Genomic DNA, 22247 nt, shown 5'->3' with positions numbered 1-22247 from the left:
GTGCCAGAGATTTCTGTAGGTCTTTAGCTGACACTCTGGGATTCTTCTTTACCTCATGCAGCATTTTGCGCTGTGCTCTTGCAGTCATTTTTACAGGACGACCCCTCCTAGGGAGAGTAGTAACAGTGCTAAACTTTCTCCATTTGTAGACAGTCTGTCTTACCGTGGACACATGAACATCAAGGCTTTTTGGAGACACTTTTGTAACCCTTTCCAGCTTCATGCAAGTCAACAATTCTTGATCGCAGGTCTTCTGAGAGCTCTTTTCTGCGAGGCATGGTTCACATCAGACAGTGCTTCTTGAAACCAGTAAACCCAAAACAGGTGTGTGTTTTTTAAGGGCAGGACAGCTGTCAGCAACACATCCAATATCATCACACTGATTGGAGTCAAGGTTGGCTCACTCCTGGCTCCAATTAGCTCTGGGAGAAGTCATTAAGCTAGGGCCTCACATACTTTTTCCTCCCTGCACTGTGAATGTTTACATGTTATGTGCAATTAAACCATGGCAACATCTAATGTTTGTGCAGTATTATGTTGGGCAGACTGTGTTCTTCTATTGTTGTGACTTAGATGACGTTCAGAGCACATTTTATGCCCAATTCATGCAAAACTCCACGTAATCCCAAGGGGTTCACATACTTTTTCTTGCAACTGTACATAATAGGCAAGCAATTCCATATTATTGAATTAATAACAAAACACATTGTGGGGGCCCTGGAGAAATATAACTGATAAAGTGAAGTAACAAGAAGGTTGAGCTCTCTGTACCTGTCTCAGGATTTCAATTTCAGCTGAGACTAAAATGTACAGTACTTCAAAGTTCCTGAACCTTTTTATGGTTTTTCTCCGCAATTATTAAAAATCCTTTTATATAAAGCAACCTGTACGTTTACTAAACAAGAGTAAATAAACCTGAAGCGTTGTCAGAACCAAACACTGGTGCAGTAGGTAGATTGCTTCAGGGCAACCATTAAAATGTGCTAACAAACACAGTGCTACATTATTACCGCCCTTGACATGCTTTGATTCAGAACTGAAAGAATTGTGCTATACATAGCCTTTGTTTATTCATCAGTACACCCATAAAACGGCCACTCCAAACTAATGTGTTCATACCAATTATCCCCTCAATTTATTACGACTTAAACTTGGTGCTACTGCTCTTTTCAATTAAAAGACTCTTCGGGACTGCAGACACAGCCGTTTTATATGATTTGTGATCTTTGGTGTAACCATTAATGGTCTGCTGTAGGAAAAAAAAATGACACAAAGCAAAAACATCTCAGCACAGTGTTAATGTATAAAAAGTTTATAAAATACTTTATTACAGCAAGCTGATTTGTATACAAAAATACATCTCAGATAATCTGCACAACTAATGTATAAACAATTCAGAGCAAAATATAACAAAGTTCACCCAAACATAAAACAAGATTGCTCTCTTTTTCCTGGCCGGTTGTAAAATGAAAACAAATGAACAGTTTAAAAAGTTATGAGAAAAAAAAAAAAAAAGAACTGAGAAATAATTAAAACATTTATAAACTGAAATAAAGTTACGTTATTGGTAGTGGTACAGGATGATAACAAAACAACTCACTTTTACAGCATATAAACACTAAAATGTTAAAACCACAGGGGAAAAATACAATTACAGTTTTTACAATATATTTTTTTTGTCAACGTTAATACCCTGCACAATCATTCTTCCTCCATAAATGAAACATAATAAAAATAATTTATAAAACAAATTGTTGCAGTAATTAAACTGATCACACAAACTTGAACACATACATGAAAAGATAAAGTGTCTTTGCTTTGGAAAAAAAAAATGTGCCTTGTTTTTCAATCACAACAGCATGATGCGCCAGGGAGAAATGGCTATGTTTTTTCCCCTTGCTTTTCAAATCACACATCCACACAAACAACACTTAATCTTGGAGAAAATAGGTACTTTACAAATCTTTGAAAGTCAGCCCTGCCCGTGGGCAGTATCAAGCCTGTTTTCCTCTTGACAGTTTTCTAAATTGGTTCTGCCACTCTGAATTGCGCATCAGTAGTCAGATGAGTTTTTCTTTCTTCATTATGCCATTGTATAGCCATAGCTTCCACAGTGCAATGCCACAAGAAGCCTGTCCTTTAGGATTTCCTTGCTTGGGTATTCAGGCAACTTAAGCATATTGATGCTGTAACAGAAACGAGCAAGTCAAAAAAAGAACAATATATATATATATAAAATCAAAGTCTGCAGATTAAAAAAAAAAGAAAAAAAAGAAGATCCCCACAGGACAGGACACAAATGACATGATGTGATGGCATTAGTAACACAAAGGGCTATATATCCACCGTAAATCACCAAAACAGAATCAGCTTATGTAATAACAAACAGCAGTGAACAAAGTTCATGAATCCTTAGCAGCCTGCAATAGTTAATGTTTCACTGAGAAAACTGATAGATCTGTATTAATGACTACATTACGTTCATGTCATTGCCCTTTACACTGCATTGTTAAATGTATACTTTTTTTCTGGCCACTTGTGACTACATAATGAAATCATATTAAAGCTGCATGTTTGCTCTATAGCATATTATACACTGTGCTGTTTTTTTCTAGATGCAACCTGCAGTTGTCTAAATTCCGAAAGAATTAAAAAGCAAAAACAAGATAATTGCTACCACAATGGAAAACCAGACCTTTCTCCTTTCCTGCACCATCCACAGACTTCAGTTTTTGGCTACAGCACTGCATCAACAAAGTAATTCTGAAACCTCATCTCACCTCAGCGCACCTGGTGGCAGCCTCTTTTGCCTTAAAGGATAAGTTCACATTAAAAAAAAAACAAACATGCATTTATTTTTTATTAGGAGCCTGCGAAACATTGTACCTGCTATCAGAAGATTGTGATTGCAATCTCAGGCTCCTGCAGTGTAGTAGTCTGCCTATGGGCAGTTATTGAATGACAGGAAGAATCAATGAACTACCTAGAGCGCTCATCCGAACTCTGGTAGTTCATTGGGAAATACAAGCCATCAGCTGGTAATTGTAGTTCTCCCATTCACAGAACTCTTTTTTAAAATTGTGACAGCGGGTATAGGGAGTAGATCCCCAGCCTGCTGTCACAACAGGAGCTCGTGAAGGTGGGGGTGCAGGGGCTGCTCATTTAGTAACAGGTTACACCCTAAATATGGGTGTAACATGTTACTAAAGGGGAAACTTATCGTTTAACCACTTGAGTACCACCCTGTATATACTCCATTACCAAACCATGTTTCAATTTTCGGTGCTGTGATAGTTTGACAATTACTTGCACCTACATAAAAGGTAAATGGACAAAAATCAAGGAAAAAAAACCCACGACATTCTGACTGCCTATTCTATTTGTATGTCTTAGGGCCCTAAAATGTACAAACACTGGCAAAATTGGTTGGTCTAGCAAATATTGTATACATGCAGGGTCAGGACTATGTAATGCACAGCACTGCTTGTGGATTTCAGTAGTCAGAAATTAGTGCCCCCTTATGGCAGTGGTGAGAGGAAAGTGCCTGTTTAAACATTGATGAACAGAGGTGAGTGCCCCATAACGGTTATAGAACAGTGCCCCCCCCCCCACCTCCTATTAATTGGTGGTCAATGTGCCACTTTTACATTTAATTTCCCTCTGCTACACTGGGTACTCCCTTGTGCTCAGGGTTCCCACCTTATGAATGTGGTCAGTGTGATAAATGTTACCTACAGTGTAAAAACTGTTACAGGTGGTTAAAGGGTACATCAACTAGAGAAAAGGGCTGCCTCCATATGAGCCTGCTCTCTGTTTGTGTATTGCTAGCTAGGTTTGATAGCCAGTTTGGTTTAGATTTAGAGTCTGAACTTATCAGTGGTTGAAACAGTTTAATTAGTTGTATTGCTGCTTAGCTTCAAAAGTGTGTTGGGACCTTTTGTATTTATTTTGTATAAAACATTGCCCTTTCTCTTTTTTTGTTAGTTTCAAAAAGATCAGAGTGGCTGCCATTGCATGCTTAGAAAAACACATTGGTAGAGAGGAGGATGCACTGGTAAGCCAAGTTACACACTATAATTTTCCTTATTTTCTCCAATGAATGTTTCTGCATTTATTTATTTAATCATGCAGATTCAGCTGTTCTGCTGCAAGTCAGAACTTTTCACAGGATACAGTGCAGGGGAGAAATGAGAACATTTGGTTGGAAGGCAAATACAACCAACTGGCTCTTACATGGTAGAGACGCTTTCCTGTGGACTAAAAGGGCACCAAGTGAAGTATGCAGTAGTTCCACAGTGACTGGTGGGTGTTGTCTGTGTTAACATATTATTATTATACAGTATTAATATAGCGCTAAAAGGTTTGCTGAGTGCTGTACATTATAGTGGGGGACAGAACATGAGACAATACAGTAACAAAACAAAACACGAGGGGTTCAAGGGCCCTGCTCTTTCGAGCTTACAATCTAGGAGGGAGGGGATAGTGGTACAGGAGGAAGTGGCTGTGGGGGATGAAGTGGTAGGAGGAGTGGAGAAGATTGGCTGTTAGGTGAGGGCGGGGTAGGCTTCTCTGAAGAGATGGGTTTTCAGGGTGCGCCTAAAGGTGAGGAGGGTAGGTGACAATCTGATGGATTGGGGTAGTGAGTTCCAGAGGATGGGGGAAGTCCTGGAGAAGTCCTGCAGTCGGGCGTGGGAGGTGGAGACCAGGGAGCTAGAAAGTAGGAGGTCTTGTGAGGAGCGAAGATTACGGGTAGGGTGGTATTTGGGTATCAGGTCAGTGAGGTAGTTTGGGGCAGCGTTATGAATGGCTTTGTATGTCTGTGTTAGTAGCCAGTGGAGGGAATGACAGAGGGGGGTGGCAGAAGTGGAGCGGTTGGTAAGGTGGATGAGTCTGGCTGCTGAGTTCAGGATAGACTGAAGCGGGGAGAGTCTGTGATGAGGTAGGCCGGTGAGGAGGGAGTTGCAGTAGTCCAGACGTGAGATAATAAGGGAGTGAACGAGTTGTTTAGTAGTGTCTGGGGTTAGGAACGAACGTATTTTGGAGATGTTGCGGAGGTGGAGCCTGCATGAGTTTGCAACGATTGGACATGGGGTTGGAAGGACAGGTTTGAGTCTAGAGTGACACCTAGGACTTTGGCTTGCGGGGTGGGACTGATGGTGGCGTTGTCAGTCGTGTTGGAGAGGGGGGGCGCGGGCTGGGGGGAAAATCAGGAGCTCGGTTTTGGAAAGGTTCAATTTGATGAAATGGAGCGATATCCAGTCTGATATGTTGTTCAGTAGGTGGGTGATACGGGCGGAGACTGAAGGGGTGAGGCGAGGGGTGGAGAGGTAAATTTGCATGTCATCGGCTTAGAGATGATAGTTGAAGCCGTGGGAGTGTATCAGTTTGCCGAGGGAGGAGGTGTAGATGGAGAAGAGAAGGGGCCCGAGGACAGAGCCTTGGGGGACCCCAACAGAGAGAGGGAGTGAGGGGGAGGTGGTAGCGTTATAGGTAACGCTGAAGGAGCGTATGGATAGATAGGAGGAGAGCCAGGAGAGAGCGGAGTCTCTGATGCCGAGGGAGTGTAATTTATTAAACTTATCAAACCTTTTAAAACTAGAAGTGTCTATTTGACTTTGTTTCACATTGTTGCTAAATGCCCAACTTCCCCTGACTCTTAAAGTGTTACTAAACTCAGGACCCTGCATTCACTATATCTGGTCTCCCACAGTACACAGAACATGGAAGTGCAAATATTTTAGTAAATATAAACTGCTAAATACCTTTTCTCATCAGCAGTTAGAGCAGTCTTGTGACTTCAGCAGAGCACTGGTTAAAGCTTGTAGGAGTTTTCTTTCTACTCAAGGAGGATGCAAAACCCCTGACCCTCTGTCTGGACAGTGCTGATTGGCCCTGTGCTGATCAGATGCACTCTTCCAAGAATAAAAAAACCTCTCTAGCAATACACACTAAACTAAGCATATGCAGAAGGGCTACGGGTTCAGTCTGTCTTATCAGATGGACATCTGAACAAGAGGAGGGACAGAGAAAACAGGATCAAATGGCCTTTTTACAAAATCTAGAGGATTAACCCCTTAGGTTTCACAGTGAGTATATCATGCATGCTTTACTGCATATACAGACTGATTTTACTCTTGTGGGTTTAGTAACACTTTAAGCTAACCCTTGCCTAATTGCATTATCCAATGCAATGAGAGTACTTTGGTAGCAGTTAAGGGAACTCTTATTGAAAGAAGAGAAGTCAAGTTTTCATTTAAAAAAAAAATTGTGACACTTAAGTTGGCCATAGATGGATTGAAATTCAGCTGGTTCAGCAGGGACTGGACAAAGTTCGATCCATCCATGGCCATTCCCACTCGACAGAAGTTGGTCTATTAATCCACTTTTTTTAACAGAATGTTGGAAACTTTTCATTCGATCAGTGGCTGCAGAGCTGATCAGTATACTTGAACAGTGGAGGAGACCTGCTGTCAAAATACAACAGCACAGCAGGGAGGATTCCTCCATCCATCTCACATTTGTAGATGGGGAAATCCACATCTATGACCAGCTTTAGTCAGAGAGGTGCATAGAGCAGCACTGTTTGTTTAATAGAGGTAATAGCTGGTATCTTGTAACATATTTGTCTTAAAACTCTGTCCAAAGATATTGCTTGGAAAAACAGACAGGACAGGCAAGGTCAACAAACAAAATTGCACAACAATGCTAGAGTGTTGGTGTACTTATATTTAAAGATGTAAATATTCATGAATCATTGTATATGATTTTTCCTATATTTTCAGTTCCAATATTTAACACAATATTGGAAGCCTTGCCTTTCAGATCTGTGTCTTCCTGACATAATATAATTGAAAAACCTAGTAAATTCTGTGTGTGGCATTACTAGAAATGGAAAGAAAACAGCTGTTAAAGCCAAAAAAAAAAAACAAAAACATTTGTATAACTCCAGAGAGGAGTAAGGTGTAAATAATATTCATGAGAATAAAGTGCTTTTGAATAGGGACATCAAAAAGGGTTAAAAAGATAAATATTCAGTAGTGCTCATGCAGTTTAGGTTTCATTTGTTATTCTCCTAGAAGTCAATCGCAAACTTCTGGTTTCATAAGCAGTAAGAGCCAAAAGTGCATACACATCGGATCACCGAGTACTCTGAAACCTCTTGGATTGGATGTTACACATCCACCTATAAAAAACTTATTTTATAACACATTGTAGAATTGATCTCTAACACTTACCATGTGCTAGACGTTGGTAGCAAATTTGATGTATATGATACAGCAGCAATAGTGAAATTTTGCAGCCCACTTCCTCCCATAATGAATGCAAAGCCACCATGAGGTACTCTGGAACTAAACATACAAACCAAGGCTTAACAGACATGTAAAAACCTAATATGATGCAATAGTAGTAACACATACAAGATTGACAAATGGAGTATTACTATTATAAATGAATTTAAAGAGTAACATGAACTACTCATAGGAGTTGTACAACACTTAACAAAAAGAAAACAGATTTTTATATATGTGCAAATGTGGAGGCTCTCGTAGACTAGAGCTAGGCACCACACTACACACTTCTGAAATGAAACAGTGCGGCTTTCAATACATTTGCATACGCTATACAACTAAAACCTCTGGTTTTTAACACAAATTGTTAGTTTTTTTTTTATGCAGACTAGCTTAAAGTGATTCTAAAGGCTTACATTTTTTAAAAAATAACAAACATGTTAATACTTACCTGCCATGTGCAGTGGTTTTGCATAGAGCAGCACAGATCTTCCTCTTTCCAGGTCCCCTGCCAGCGCTCCTGGCCCCTCCCTCCTGTTGGGTGCCCTCACAACAAGCAGTTTGAAATGGGGACACCCGATGCTTCGTGTGTCCATTCACACATGGACTGGCGGCTCAGCTCCGCCCCCCCTCTCTTCCCACTAGCTGTGATTGACAGCAGTGGAAGCCAATGGCTCCAGCAGCTGTCTCAGCCCATGAGGAGAGGGAGTCCTGGGATAGCTGAGACTCCACTGCACACCGCTGGATCGAGAGGGGGCTTAAGTGAGTATTGGGGGGGGATGCTGCAGAGAATGCATGAAGATAAAAAACCTTAAGCCTTTAGAACCACTTTAAGTGTGCTGGGAAAAATTTTGTTTTGTTTGCCCTGTGCAAAGCCCTTCCATGTGCACCTTATTTTAAAGCTAGTGATAAGTTGGGGTGGCTGCCATTTTTGTTTATATACACTGCTAAAAAAAATTAAAGGAGCACTTTGAAAACACATCAGATCTCAATGGAGAATAATATCATGCTGGATATCTATACTGATATGGACTGGGTAATGTGTTAGGAACTTAAGGATACCCTGTTTGATGGAAATGACAATTATCAACCTATAGAGGACTGAATTTAAAGACACTGCAAAAAATGATCCAGCAGGCAAGTCCATTTCGCTGAAATTTTATTGCAGCAACTCAAAATGGTACTCAGTAGTTTTTATGGCCCCCACATGCTTGTATGCATGCCTGACAATGTCGGGGCATGTTCCTAATGAGACAATGGATGGTGTCCTGGGGTATTTCCTCCCAGGTCTGGACCAGGGCATCACTGAGCTCCAAAACAGTCTGAGATGCAACCTGGCGGTGTCAGATGGACTGAAATATGATATCCCAGAGGTGTTCTATTGGATTTACCCACATGGAAGAAAAATATATTTGAAATATATTTTTAAAATATTCTTCCCAAATATATTGACATATATTTGAAATACTACAATATATGTATGTTGAAAAACATTTTTATTAAAAAATATATGAAAAATATTTTTAAAAATACATTTTCAAATATACTGTATGTCTAAAAATACAAATCTACATTTTTGGAATGCATTTACAAATATATGTTAAAATGACTTTTTTATATGTTAAAAAAATCTGAAGAATATATTTTAAAAATATATATAATTAAAAATATATATTTTTCAAATATATTCTTCAGATTAAAAAAATGTTCCTTTAATTTTTTTGAGCAGTGTACTTTAGGGCTGCATTTACATGGGCGACTAGCGCCAATCTGAATGATAGTGACAGGGATCTGCTGATATCCGTAGCTGTTTTTGCCACTTAGCAGAAAACTGCCACTGTCATTTGAACCATAGCTAATCCCCCATGTAAATGTAGTTTAAAAATCCTTGCTCTTGAAAAAGCTTTTTTGCAAACTTTCATGTTTTTTTTTTTGCACTGAGGAGAGGCTCTAGCCACTCTGCCATAAAGCCCAGATCGGTGGAGGGCTGAAGTGATGGTTGTCCTTCTGGAATGTTGTCCCATCTCCACACAGAATCACTGGAGCTCAGAGTGACCATTGGGTTCACTCTCTCACTAAGGCCCTTCTCCCCCCGTTGCTCAATTTGGCTTGGTGACCAGTACTTTCAAGAGTCCTGGTTCTGCCAAACTTCTTTCATTTGAGAATTATGGAGGCCACTGTGCTCTTAGGATCCTCCAGTGCAGATTTTTTTTTTTTTGTAGTTTCCGTCAGATCTATGCCTTGCAATAATCAATGTCTCTGAGCTCTGCATGCAGATCCTCTGTCCTCATGGCTTTTTCATATACAGTGTGCATTGCTGTGAAGCCTTTTATAGAGAGCTGTGTGCCTTTCCAAATCATGTCCAATCAATTTAATTTACTCCATTCAAGGTGCAGGAACATCTCAGCAATATCCAAGAGAAATGGGAGGCACCTGAGCTAAATTTCAAGTTGCAAAGGATCTAAATAATTAAGCCAATGTGATACTTCAGTTTTTTCTTTTTCATAAATTTGCAAACATTTCTAAAATCCTGTTTTCACTTTGTCATTATGGGTTATGGAGTGTAGATTAATGAGGAAAAAAATTAATTTGGACAACTGTAGAATCAGGCTGCAACATAAAATTTAAAAAAGTTAAGGGGGTCTGAATAGGTTATGAATGCACCGTACCTTCTATTTTCCCGGTTAATACTTAAAATTATATTTACTAGTTGCCCACCCCCCCATAGCAGAAATACTGCTACAGGGTGGCAGGGCTGCGCAAACTCACACACATATATATATATATACACACACACACATTATTTGCAGTTCCGGGTAGGGGACGCACGAGCCGCCCTAGGCAGCTACGGATGTGAATCTCCGGGTCCCGGTCAGAGATTCTCAGTTGACACCCGGCGATCGCCGAGTAACACTGACAGAGGAGAGACCTGTGTGTAAATAACACAGGTCTTTCTCCTGCCAGCAGTAACATGCTGCTGTGCATAGCAGAGAAATACACAGCAGCATGTTTCCCAAGTAAAGCACACACAGCACATGTTGTAAAACACAGCACAGCACACAATTAACCCTTTGTCAGTTAAAGTAACGCAGCGCCGTATCGAAAAAATGGCCTGGTAGGGAGGGGGGTAAATCCTCTGGAGGGCAAGTGGTTAAAGGCATTTTTTTTTTATATAACAGACATGTATGTCATACTTACCTACTCTGTGCAGTGGTTTTGCACAGAGCAGCCCTGATCCTCCTCTTCTTGGTTCCCCCGCATCCTACCTTCTTGCCAAGTGCCCCCAGAGCAAGCAGCTTGCTATGGCAGCACTTGGGCTTGATCCCGAGCCACTGCTCTGCATATCCATTTACACACAGAGCTGTGGCTCGACCCTGCCCACTCTCTCTCCTCAATGGTTCCCGCTGCTGTCTCAGAAAATGAGGAGGGAGAGTCCCCAGAGAGAAGAGGGCTCTTGTGTACATTGCTGGATTGCGATGGAGCTCAGGTAAGTATTAGGGGGGGCTGATGCACACTGGTTTTTTACTTTCATGTAAAGAATGTATGAAGGTACAAAACCCTTGAGCCTTTCCAACCACTTTAACCTAGACTGTCTAAAAATATATGTGCATGAAAAAAGTCCATGTGGGTGATCAAACACCTGTGAGTGATTTTTCAGCTGGAAACCAATAGAAACCCTTCGCACCAGATACAGTTAGGTCCATACATATTTGGACACATCTTTTAATTGAATTGTCCAATTACTTTTGGTCCCTTGAAAAAGGGGAGGTACTCTTAAGAGCTGTAATTTCTAAACCCTTCCTCCAATTTGGATGTACATACCATCAAATTAAACCTGACAGTGTGCACATTCAGTCGATATCCATTATATAAATATAGCTTGAATATGTTTTGGTAAATACCTGAGAAAATCTAAAATTGTGCCTGTGTCCCAATATATATGAACCGAACTGTGTGTGCAATCCCTCAAGCAGTGACAATCTCTTTTAGAAAACTGTGCAATCCACAATATCTGTGTGCTCTTCCCTCCCTTCAAAATAACTCACCAGAAAGATGTGACCTTTCATAATAAGGTCATTAGCACTTGCATAGGCAATCTCAGATCCCAGCTGATCCACTCATGTGTCCTTAAAGTAGTTGTAAACCTTTGAAATGTAAAATAAACAAAGCATATCCTGATATAAAGTGTACTTGCTTCAATCCACAGCGCCTAGTGTGGAATCCTGGGGTGCAGTGTGTGATGTCAGATCCCCACCCCTGTCTTATATGTTCAAATTAATACAAGACCACCATCCAACATACTGTATATCACCGAGCACACAGGAAAATTACATAACCTTATGTTTACCAGTCTGGGAATATGAAGATTTTTCGTTTAAAGCACTTCCTGGACATTGCATCAGCAAACCAGACTGTACCATGTAAGCACAAAGGACAAACCCCTGGGACCTACATGAGGTGACAAAATAAGACTGCTCTCTTCTGTATTAGGTCAGGACAGGTTAACTGGCAGCTTCATTTATGTGGAAATTTACACTAGCATTGCACTAAAACATATTTTAGTTAAAGCTGTATTAATATAAAAATTTATAAAAATGCTGACAGGCAGGGTTTTTATGGCAGAAGAGACCTTAAATGAGTCTTCTGTCATAAATGCTCCCCACTGCTTATCAGTTGTAATGTACACTGAGCTACACATGCACAGCTCAGAGTACATTTACAGCACTTGCTCTGTGCCATGCATGGGAGTGACTTTATAACAGTCCAACCAGATAAACAGAGAGAACGTGGAAGAAAGACTGGGAGAACATGGGAGCACTGAACACTAACACTGAAACATCCTTCAACAAGGAAGTGTCACAATGTACTAGTATGGGTTGCATAGTTGTACATCATGGCATATTCCTGCAGTGGAACATATTCCACTGCATATTCCTGCAGTGGAACCGTTAATAAAAAATAATTTTCACAGAGTTTAATACAGAATTGATATGCACAAATGTATGGCAAAATCATATTTAAAACACCAATGACTTACTGTATACGAGGTGTGTCTAAAATGTTTGGTGAATGGTATCAGAAAACAAACAAAACAGAAGATAAACAAATTACCTTTATTGGCCTTCAAAATAATTGCCACCGTGCATGACACACTTTGGGCAAAGTTCATAAACCTTTTGGAAACTGTCAGCAAAGGCTTCTTTAAGAATCGATCGTTGACCACTGTCACACATTTTTGGATTGCTGCAAAACATGCAGACGCTCTTCAGGCGGGGAAACAGAAAGAAGACCACAAGCGCCAGATCCAGGGAGTACGGTGGATGATCGAGAACAGGTATGCCGCGCTGAGCCAAGAATTGGCGCACACGGATCGCAGAGTGCATAGGAGCATTATTGTGAAGCAACATCCACTCTCCAGTTCTGTGCAACTCTGGCAGAACAGGAACAAATAACTTATGGATGATGCCATCGTGGTCAAAGAAGGCAATCAACATTGTCTTGACCTAGGACTTTTGCAGGCAACTCTTCCTGAGTCACAGGGAAGATGGTGAATGCTATTCCATCGATTGCCGCTTGGATTCTGGATCAAACTGGCAGCACCAGGTCTCATTCCCTTTGGTTGCAGAAAGGATGGATGCAGGTTTGAACAAGTTGTAAACACATTTTCTGCTCATGGCTTCCGTTCTGTACACTTGCACCAATATTTCATGCATCTCCATCACTGTTTTCCCCAATTTGCAGCAGAACTTGATGTTCACTCATTGATCAACTGTACTGTGACCCTACCTGACCACATTTGACTGCCTGTAGTGGTATCATCCTGACGGTCATGTGCATTCCATGCTAGGTGGCGCTTCTCAACGTGCCTCTGGATAGCCATGTGCATACGTGCGGACCTGGCCCATGTTGCCGTTGAGATATCAGACCATTCACCGAACCTTTTAGGCATACCTCGTATATATAGTTCATTACGAAAAATGCAACTGAGGCTTTAAATTCCTAATTTAAATTATATTAATGAATAACATTGCTAAACCAATTAGCATACATCAATAAAACAAACCTAAAAGGGTGTATGCACCTTGAAGAGAAGCTGCAGAGAAACAAGCAGGAATAATGCGAACAAGTGCCAGGGTTACAAAGCAAGGAAGAGAGAGATGTGACTAGTTTTGGATGAGATTCTAACAAAGGCTTTCATTTATCTATATTCGTAACACTATACTGCTTCATAAACAATATAGCCATCAGAATTCGAGCCATTATTACTCCGAAGCAAGCGTACAGCAGGAGACAAAGATATCTGAGACATTCAGGAATCATAAAAGCTACAATCATAAATGTATTTGTTTTACCAGATCCATTGAATTAATTTTATGGTCCGCAGCCAGGGGAAAGAATGTTTGATTTTTTTTTTGCTGAAGTGGTACTAAAGGTATACTCAGCCGGAGATGAGATTGTAATGAATAAACTGCGCAGGAAAGACTGAGAAGCAAAGGAAGAAGGCATATTTATTTCTTTTTAAAAACACCTCTAATGATCAGGGAGCAAGAACTGACTTTTCATTCTGCTGAAGAGTTTGATCTATAATGAATGGCAGAACTGTTCTTTATTTATTTCCATGAACAACACTGACATTTTTTCACACAAGCCAATAAATAAACCCCTTTAAAATTGGAGTGTGTTAAGTTTACAGAATAACTCTTAAATCCTTGTATACAACAGATTCTTGAAATGACAGTAAGTCACAGAGTTTATCTAAAAGCTATTGAAAGGAAAAATGAATGAATGGTTTTTACAGTGCCTGTTATCTATTTTTATGATAATGACAGCATAAACAACATAGGTGGCAGCAACTAAAGTGGTTTCTCTAATTTATTACTCACCTGCCTGTAACAAACTGGAGAAGCAAAACCCTCTCTTCTTGGGTTAGTTCCTGGACAACCTCCCAGAACCACTGAAAAGAAACCACAAAGGACTGTAAAAAAAAAGACTTTTCTGAAAAGCACATTAAGATATATTTTAAAATGAACCCCTTTATATATTTAAGCTATTTTTATATTTAAAGTACATCTATGGGCTCATTCACACAGGCATCTAAAATGCAATTGGATGCATACAGCATATAGTTTTCTACAAATCTAAATGCGCACAAAGAAAGTAAGAAACAGCTCTGTCCCGGGCTGTACACATCTGAATATTTTAGGCACGTAAATACATCTATACAGTGGGGCAAAAAAATATTTAGTCAGCCACCAATTGTGCAAGTTCTCCCACTTAAAAAGATGAGCAAGGCCTGTAATTGGCATCATAGGTAGACATCAACTATGAGAGATAAAATGAGAAAAAAAATCCAGACAATCACATTGGCTGATTTGGAAAGAATTTATTTGCAAATTGTGGTGGAAAATAAGTATTTGGTCACCTACAAACAAGCAAGATTTCTGGTTCTCACAGACCTGTACCTTCTTCTTTAAGAGGCTCCTCTGTCCTGCACTCATTACCTGTATCAATGGCACCTGTTTGAACTTGTTATCAGTATAAAAGACACCTGTCCACAACCTCAAACAGTCACACTCCAAACTGCACTATGGTGAAGACCAAAGAGCTGTCGAAGGACACCAGATAAAAAATTGTAGACCTGCACCAGGCTGGGAAGACTGAATCTGCAATAGGCAAGCAGCTTGGTGTGAACAAATCAACTGTGAGAGCAATAATTAGAAAATGGAAGACATACAAGACCACTGATAATCTCCCTCGATCTGGGGCTCCACGCAAGATCTCACCCCGTGGGGTCAAAATGATCACAAGAACGGTGAGCAAAAATCCCAGGACCACACGGGGTGATCTAGTGAATGACCTGCAGAGAGCTGGGACCAACGTAACAAAGGCTACCATCAATAACACACTACGCCGCCAGGGACTCAGATCCTGCAGTGCCAGACGTGTCCCCCTGCTTAAGCCAGTACATGTCTGGGCCCGTCTGAAGCTTGCTAGAGAGCATTTGGATGATCCAGAAGAGAATTGGGAGAATGTCATATGGTCAGATGAAACCAAAATAGAACTGTTTGGTAGAAACACAACTCATCGTGTTTGGAGGAGAGAGAATGCCGAGTTGCATCCAAAGAACACCATACCTACTGTGAAGCATGGGGGTGGCAACATCATGCTTTGGGGCCGTTTCTCTGCAAAGGGACCAGGATGACTGATCCATGTACAGGACAGAATGAATGGGGCCATGTATCGTGAGATTTTGAGTGCAAACCTCCTTCCATCAGCAAGGGCATTGAAGATGAAACGTGGCTGGGTCTTCCAACACGACAATGATCCCAAAAATACCGCCCGGGCAATGAAGGAGTGGCTTCGTAAGAAGCATTTCAAGGTCCTGGAGTGGCCTAGCCAGTCTACAGATCTCAACCCCATAGAAAACTTTTTGAGGGAGTTGAAAGTCCGTGTTGCCCAGCGACAGCCCCAAAACATCACTGCTCTAGAGGAGATCTGCATGGAGGAATGGGCCAACATACCAGCAACAGTGTGTGCCAACCTTGTGAAGACTTACAGGAAACGTTTGACCTCTGTCATTGCCAACAAAGGATATATAACAAAGTATTGAGATGAACTTTTGATATTGACCAAATACTTATTTTCCACCATAATTTGCAAATACATTCTTTCCAAATCAGCCAATGTGATTGTCTGGATTTTTTTTCTCATTTTGTCTCTCATAGTTGAGGTCTACCTATGATGCCAATTACAGGCCTCTCTCATCTTTTTAAGTGGGAGAACTTGCATAATTGGTGGCTAACTAAATACTTTTTTGCCCCACTGTAACACATGTAAACACAGGATCTTCTGCTATCTCTGCCAGCAAGAACCATCCATGCTGAAATATGCCCTTATGAGCATATGAGCAAGCCCTGATCTGAATGTAATTATGTTTGCTACAAATCTGTGTATATTAATTGGATTTTTTCTAAAATGAAAAAGCCATCAAACTAAATTTCCAATGGTTCGGTAAGAATTATTGAAGACAAAGCTGTCTTGAATCATGATCAACGAACGCATTTTGGTAATTTAACCATTAGCCGCCCGGCCAATGGCCGTTTGGCGGCTTCAAAACAGTCTCTGCATTCCGGGTGCATGCCATTTGGCGTGCTCCCGCACATGCGCAGTTTGCGCTAATGCAGAGCGGCGCAGCAGTGCGATCTGTCACCGGCCGTGCACCTCGGACACGGCCGATGACAGATGCGAGTACCGGCTCCCGTTGCTGGTACCATGTGACCTGCTGTGACCAATCACAGCAGGTCACATGACAGTTGTATACAATGGATGGCTTCATTCATGATGCCATCCATTGTATACTAGTGCCTAGCTGTGAATGGTCACAGCTAATCACATGCACATGTGAAAAAAAAGCTGAATGAATCGATTTCATTCAGCTAAATGCTTGCTTATAGTAAAGTAATTCTTTGCTATAAGCAAATTGTGTAAAAAAAAAAAAATAAAAAATACTGATCACTTCCCCAAAGTAGTACAATGTTACTATGGTAACATTGTACTACTTTGGTCATAGTAAAATATGAAAAAAAAATCTTAAAAAAATAAAAAAAGTAATAAAAAATTAAATATAATAAAAAAATTAAAAAAAGTCACCAGTCAGTGTCTCTGTTCACCGCCATGCCAGTTATATGATGACGCTGTACTGCACTGGTGACAATATGTAAAAAAAAAAATAGTGAAAATAATTTTTTTAATTTTTTCATTTTCCGAAAAATTATGACAAAAAAATACAACTTCAAAAAACTCGCCATGCCTCTTATGAAGTACGTCGGACTGTCTACTCTGCAAAAAGGGGTCATTTGGGGATATCTGTACTGTTCTGACATTCTTGGACCTCAAGAAATTAGATTGGCTGTCAGTACTTCAGGATTGATCAATATTCAGATCTATACCATAGTTTGTGAACTCTATAACTTTCCTACAAACTAAATAATACATCCTAATTTGGGTTATTTTCACCAAAGACATGTAGCAGAATACATCTCGGCCTAAATTTATGAAGAACAATTATTTATTTGTAAACTTTTATAACAGAAACAAAAAAAAACGTGTTTTTTTTCAAAAATGTTGGTATTTTTTTGCTAATTTAGCAAAAAATAAAAACACCAGCGGTGATTAAACACCACCAAAAGAAAGCTCTAGTTGTGTGAAGAAAATGATAAAATTTTAGTTTGGGTACAGTGTTGTATGACCGCGCAATTGTCATTCAAAGTGTGAGAGCGCTGAAACCTGAAAAATGGCCTGGGCAGGAAGGGGTAAAATTGCCCGGTATTGAAACGGTTAAACGATAAACTGGCAGTGTTTGAAAAAACATGGGATCCATAGATTCAATACCTAACCTGATACCAGTTGAATTAGAAACATCTCCCCTTGGCCTGGATGCTTGCCCCTACCCTTACTTTCCTTCCTCTTTTTTTTCTCATTACTATGGCTTCTTAAACCCCTGAGCACTTGGGAAATCTCATTCACCTACATATGTATGTTTGAGACTTTGAATTATCTATGGAAATTTATTTGAAGTCCTACTGAGTTTAAAATTGCAGAATTTTGGAGATAATGGACCCTCTTGGGTTAGACAGCCAAGCCAGGGGAGACCTTGCAAATGGCAGATTATGCAGCACTAAGGGACTATTTATAATTTTGTGTTCTCATTAACTTGCTCAATGCTGCAAACAGTTGATGGTCTATTGTACTTTTCTATATTCTATTTCAAGGATTTTATTCAGTAAAACAAGCCAAGAGTACAGACATGTACAATGAGATCACATATCAACTCTTAATGGCAGTATAAAAGGGAAACACACAAGAAAGCATCATGGTTTCTCACGGTAACAATGAATAGAAACGGGGAGGGGGGGGGGGAATTGATATCACATAAGTCCAATGTTCAGTGAAGCAATCAAAATGCATTACAGAACACTCAATGTAGGATAATGAACAAATCATGCAACAGGTAATGATATGGGAAAACAAGCAAAGCCTACATTAAGAAACCGGTAAAACTCTTTTGTATGAGTGGATGTAGGGGATCTGTAGAAATAAGAAAAAGGAAAAGTTTTTGAAAATGGGGTTGGAAATAGGCCAGGAAGTACCTCCGCTTCCTCTCGGGAAAGAAAGAGGTATAGGATCTGGGGTCCAGATTTACTGAGTGAACCAGGTCCGTGTAGACTTGTCGTTCAGATAATCCACTGAGTCTAGATAATGGAACCAACAAGCTCACGTATGGGTGAATTTAGTTAGGGTGTCATGTGCTATGTGTATAAGTTCCTCCATTTTGGTTGTATGACTGATATGTTGGAACCATTCCGCAACAGTCGGGGGATGTGTGGTGTTCCATTTCAATGGAATGCATCATCTAGCAGCATTTACAAGGTGCATAGCTAAAAATCTATGGCAAATAGAACGGGGCAAGGATGAATGATACAGGAGGTATTGGGCAGGTGTGTAATCTTGGTTATATGTAGTGATTTTAGCAATGAGAGCATGAACCATAGACCAATATCATAATTTGGGACATTCCCACCAAATATGCAACAGGAATCCTGGGGCAGAATCACATCACCAACAGAGAGGTGAAAGAGAGCTAGAAATTTTATGGAGGAGTTCAGGGGTTTTATACCAGGCAGAAAATCATTTCTACCTAGTTTGTTGCGTATTCACATTAACGGAACCCCTATGGGTATGGAACAAGACTCTTTCCCATTCAGATTCAGTAAGATCTAGAGATAAGTGCCTTTCCCATTGCTGACACAGTCTACTGGCCTTCGGCGTAATATGAGAATGGAGATAAATCACTGAGATCATGTGTCTTTGATGGGTCAATCGAGAACAGATGGCTTCAAAAGGCGTATGGGGTCTAGACCATGCACTTAAGAGTATTTGGATACTGGAAGAAATGTTTAAGCTGAACATATGTCCAAAAAGGAAAAGACTTATTGAGCATTTTAAGTGTTCAGCAACTATGCGTTTGTAAGGCCAGCAATTGGTTAGAAAATTGGGGGCTAGGCCTGGAAAGAACTCCGGATTGTGCTGCAGCGGGGTCATAGGACCCTGGGTGGAGGAGAACGCAAAGGTGTTGCAGGCCACATAGAAACAGCGTAGTGAAGGGCCCACAAATGGGAATGAGACCGGGGTAACCAAGGGGCCAGATGTATGGGGATATGTACCCCCACATTTTCCAGTTTAACCCAGGCCTTTGAAGACTCATGCAGATTTCAATCCACTATGTGCGTCAAGTGACATGCTAGATAGTATTTATAGAGATCGGGGATACCAACGCCTCCCTTGGGTTTAGGTTTAGTGAGGAGGTCATAGCTTATTCTAGGATGTTTCTTGCCCCAAATAAAGTCAGTAAAAACCCTTCTATAGGACATAAAGAAAGAGTTTGGTAATTTGATTGGTATTGCTAGCATGGTGTAGAGAAGTCGGGGTAGAACATTCATTTTAATGATGGCCGCTCTTCCGAACCGTGAAAAGAGGCCCTCATGCCATGTCCGTAGATCGCATTAAATAGTGTGCAAAATGGGTAAGTAGTTCAGGTCATATAAGTCCGATAAACGCTGTGGAAGCTGTATATCAAGGTACATAACGTATTTGTCTTGCCAGAGAAAAGGGTAACGTGCTTTACACTCATCTACTGCTGTTTGGGGTAGAGAAATATTAAGCACAAACGACTTACCAAAGTTGATTTGGAGGTTGGAAAGTATATTGTAGTGGGCAGTCTTGTAATAAATGGGGTATTGTGAGCGTTGGGTCAGTTCAAAATAGAAGGACGTCATCTGCGAATGCAGCAATCTTGTGCGTGCATCCAGCAATCTGGACGCCCGCAATCTTGGCGTTAGATTTCAACCGTCGTAAGAAAGGTTCCAAGGTTGATACAAAGAGCAGGGGAGATAAAGGGCAACCCTATCTAGTACTGTTAGATATGGAGAAGGCATCCGACAGGTGTCTATTAACGTGCACATAAGCTGATGGCTTAGAATACAGAGCTAGGATGTAATTCAGCATGGTAGCAGGTATGCCAATGGTTTCCACGGTGGCCCGCATATGATCCAAAGCCACCCCGTCAAATGCCTTCTCCACATCAAGACAGGACAAAGCCTTGTTGAGCAGAGGAGTGAACATTAAGCGTTTTCTGAGTATTATCCCTGGCCTCCCTCCCCGGAATGAATCCAACTTGATCTATTGAGATTAAAGAAGGCAAGAGCGGGAGCAGACGATTTGCCAAATTTTTTGCATATAGCTTGAGATCCACGTTTAAGAGCGAAATGGATCTGTAATTAGGGATCAGCGTGGGGTCCTTGCCCTCTTTAGGGATGATGGAAATATAAGCTTCTAAAGAATGCTCCAAATGATGTGGATGAGAGCCTAGATCATTAAAAGCCGTGAGAAGGGGGTCCGTGAGCTTGTCAGAAAAAGTCTTATAATACATAGCGGGTAGGCCATCGGGGTGTACTTTTCTATTTTAAATGTGTCTTACTCATTTATGGAAAACGTAATAAAACCATTGCAAATGAAAATACAAAAACTTTCTTCCTTCCGGCATCCCTGTACTGCTGATCTCTGCAGGCACTTCATGTTTACATGCACTTTTCTGAAATGGCTGAATGTTATTAGGATGGGCTTCCTAGTGGGGACAATGGCAGAACCAGACTTTGCTCTGTACACTGGTGCAGCCAATTTTAGGATCATACAACATGATCAGCAAAAACTTGAAATCACATAATCTTAAATAGTGGATGAGATTTTAGTGATTTGGGTTAAGATCTACTTTTGCATTAAACAATTAGTGTTGAAAAATAACATGCAGCACACCATGATTTTCTGAAAGTGGCAGAAATTCCATATCCTTCTTCCCACAATTATTTTGAAGATAGAATTTCCCAGAATCCGAATCCCCTGCTCCTGCAAAAGGCACACTGTTTGTCCAGACATCTGCACAGAGCTGGGAATTAAAATTAAAGACATTTCTAGCTTTATCCTTACATTTGATGCACTTGAAGTTCCATCTTTTTTGAAGGCTTTATGTCTATAGCTAACTATAGACCATGGCAACATCTGTCTCACAATTTACTTTGGGTCAGTTTCTTCCCTACATTGAAATGCTGCATTCATACAAGTGTTCTGCTAAAGTAGAGAGAAATATAGTGCTCAGGGCAAGATTTAGTGGTGGAGAGGAGCTCCCTCCACATAAAACAGTTGTTCACAACCCAAGGGGGCTGCAACATGGAAAGTAGATCACTGTATGAACAGGCTGTTTTTTGCTTATTTAAAAAAAAAAAATGCATAATAATGTGAAAGTAAGCAGAAGCTTAGCAACCTACCTCAACATCTAAAGGTAATAACAGGTAATTATCTGCAGCAAAGGATGGTATATCATGGTTATGACATATAACTAATTGTGAATTTTTATTTCTGAAGTTTAATAACAGGGTTCAGATAATTTTGGTATGTAGTAACTCAACAACTAGTAATATTTAAGTATTTACAGTGTTTTATAAGTCTTTTTTATAACTCGGCACCCATCAGCAACCAGCATTCTCTTTGTTAAACAATGGTAATTTGTGTTGCAATATATCTGCTGATTCCTATGATTCTCAGGCAAGCCTCAGTGATATATTTTTTAATAGTGTCAGAACAATCAGGGTAGAATGTGGTGAGAGTAGGAGGAAATTCCAGGCTACAATCGTATCGTAATCATGGCTGGACTGACTGAACTGCACATTAGAACTTATCAGTCACTAAAACGGTGCCTAATGAATTCTTAATTTTGGAGTAGAGGTGCACATTAAGACTAATGAAAAATTAATTGTGCCCAAATATTCAAACATTTTCTTGATATTCAGGGGGCAGGGGAGCTTGCACTGCAAACACAGCAGTGTCAAAAGACATATATGCATA

The 22247-nt window shown here is 40.4% G+C and overlaps 1 protein-coding gene across 3 annotated transcripts in view; it reads right to left on the bottom strand.

The window, feature by feature from the left end:
* Positions 1-1296: 1296 nt before the first annotated feature.
* LOC149470344 (E3 ubiquitin-protein ligase HACE1) overlaps positions 1297-22247 on the bottom strand; it is a 134714-nt gene continuing 113763 nt past the window's right edge. For all 3 annotated transcript variants that reach the window (XM_089665122.1, XM_089665130.1, XM_089665139.1), the window contains 3 exons: positions 14174-14244; positions 7236-7349; positions 1297-2186 (listed from right to left, as the gene is read on the bottom strand). In XM_089665122.1, the coding sequence (XP_089521248.1) occupies positions 2084-2186; positions 7236-7349; positions 14174-14244 (288 nt within the window). In that variant the 3' untranslated portion in view covers positions 1297-2083. The remainder of the gene's footprint in view (positions 2187-7235; positions 7350-14173; positions 14245-22247) is intronic.

Source organism: Staurois parvus, unplaced genomic scaffold, assembly GCF_062004578.1.
Source record: "Staurois parvus isolate SC_StPar_1 unplaced genomic scaffold, SC_StPar_1.0 ptg000048l, whole genome shotgun sequence".
Lineage (NCBI taxonomy): Eukaryota > Metazoa > Chordata > Amphibia > Anura > Ranidae > Staurois > Staurois parvus.
This window is presented reverse-complemented; position numbering and strand designations above follow the sequence as displayed.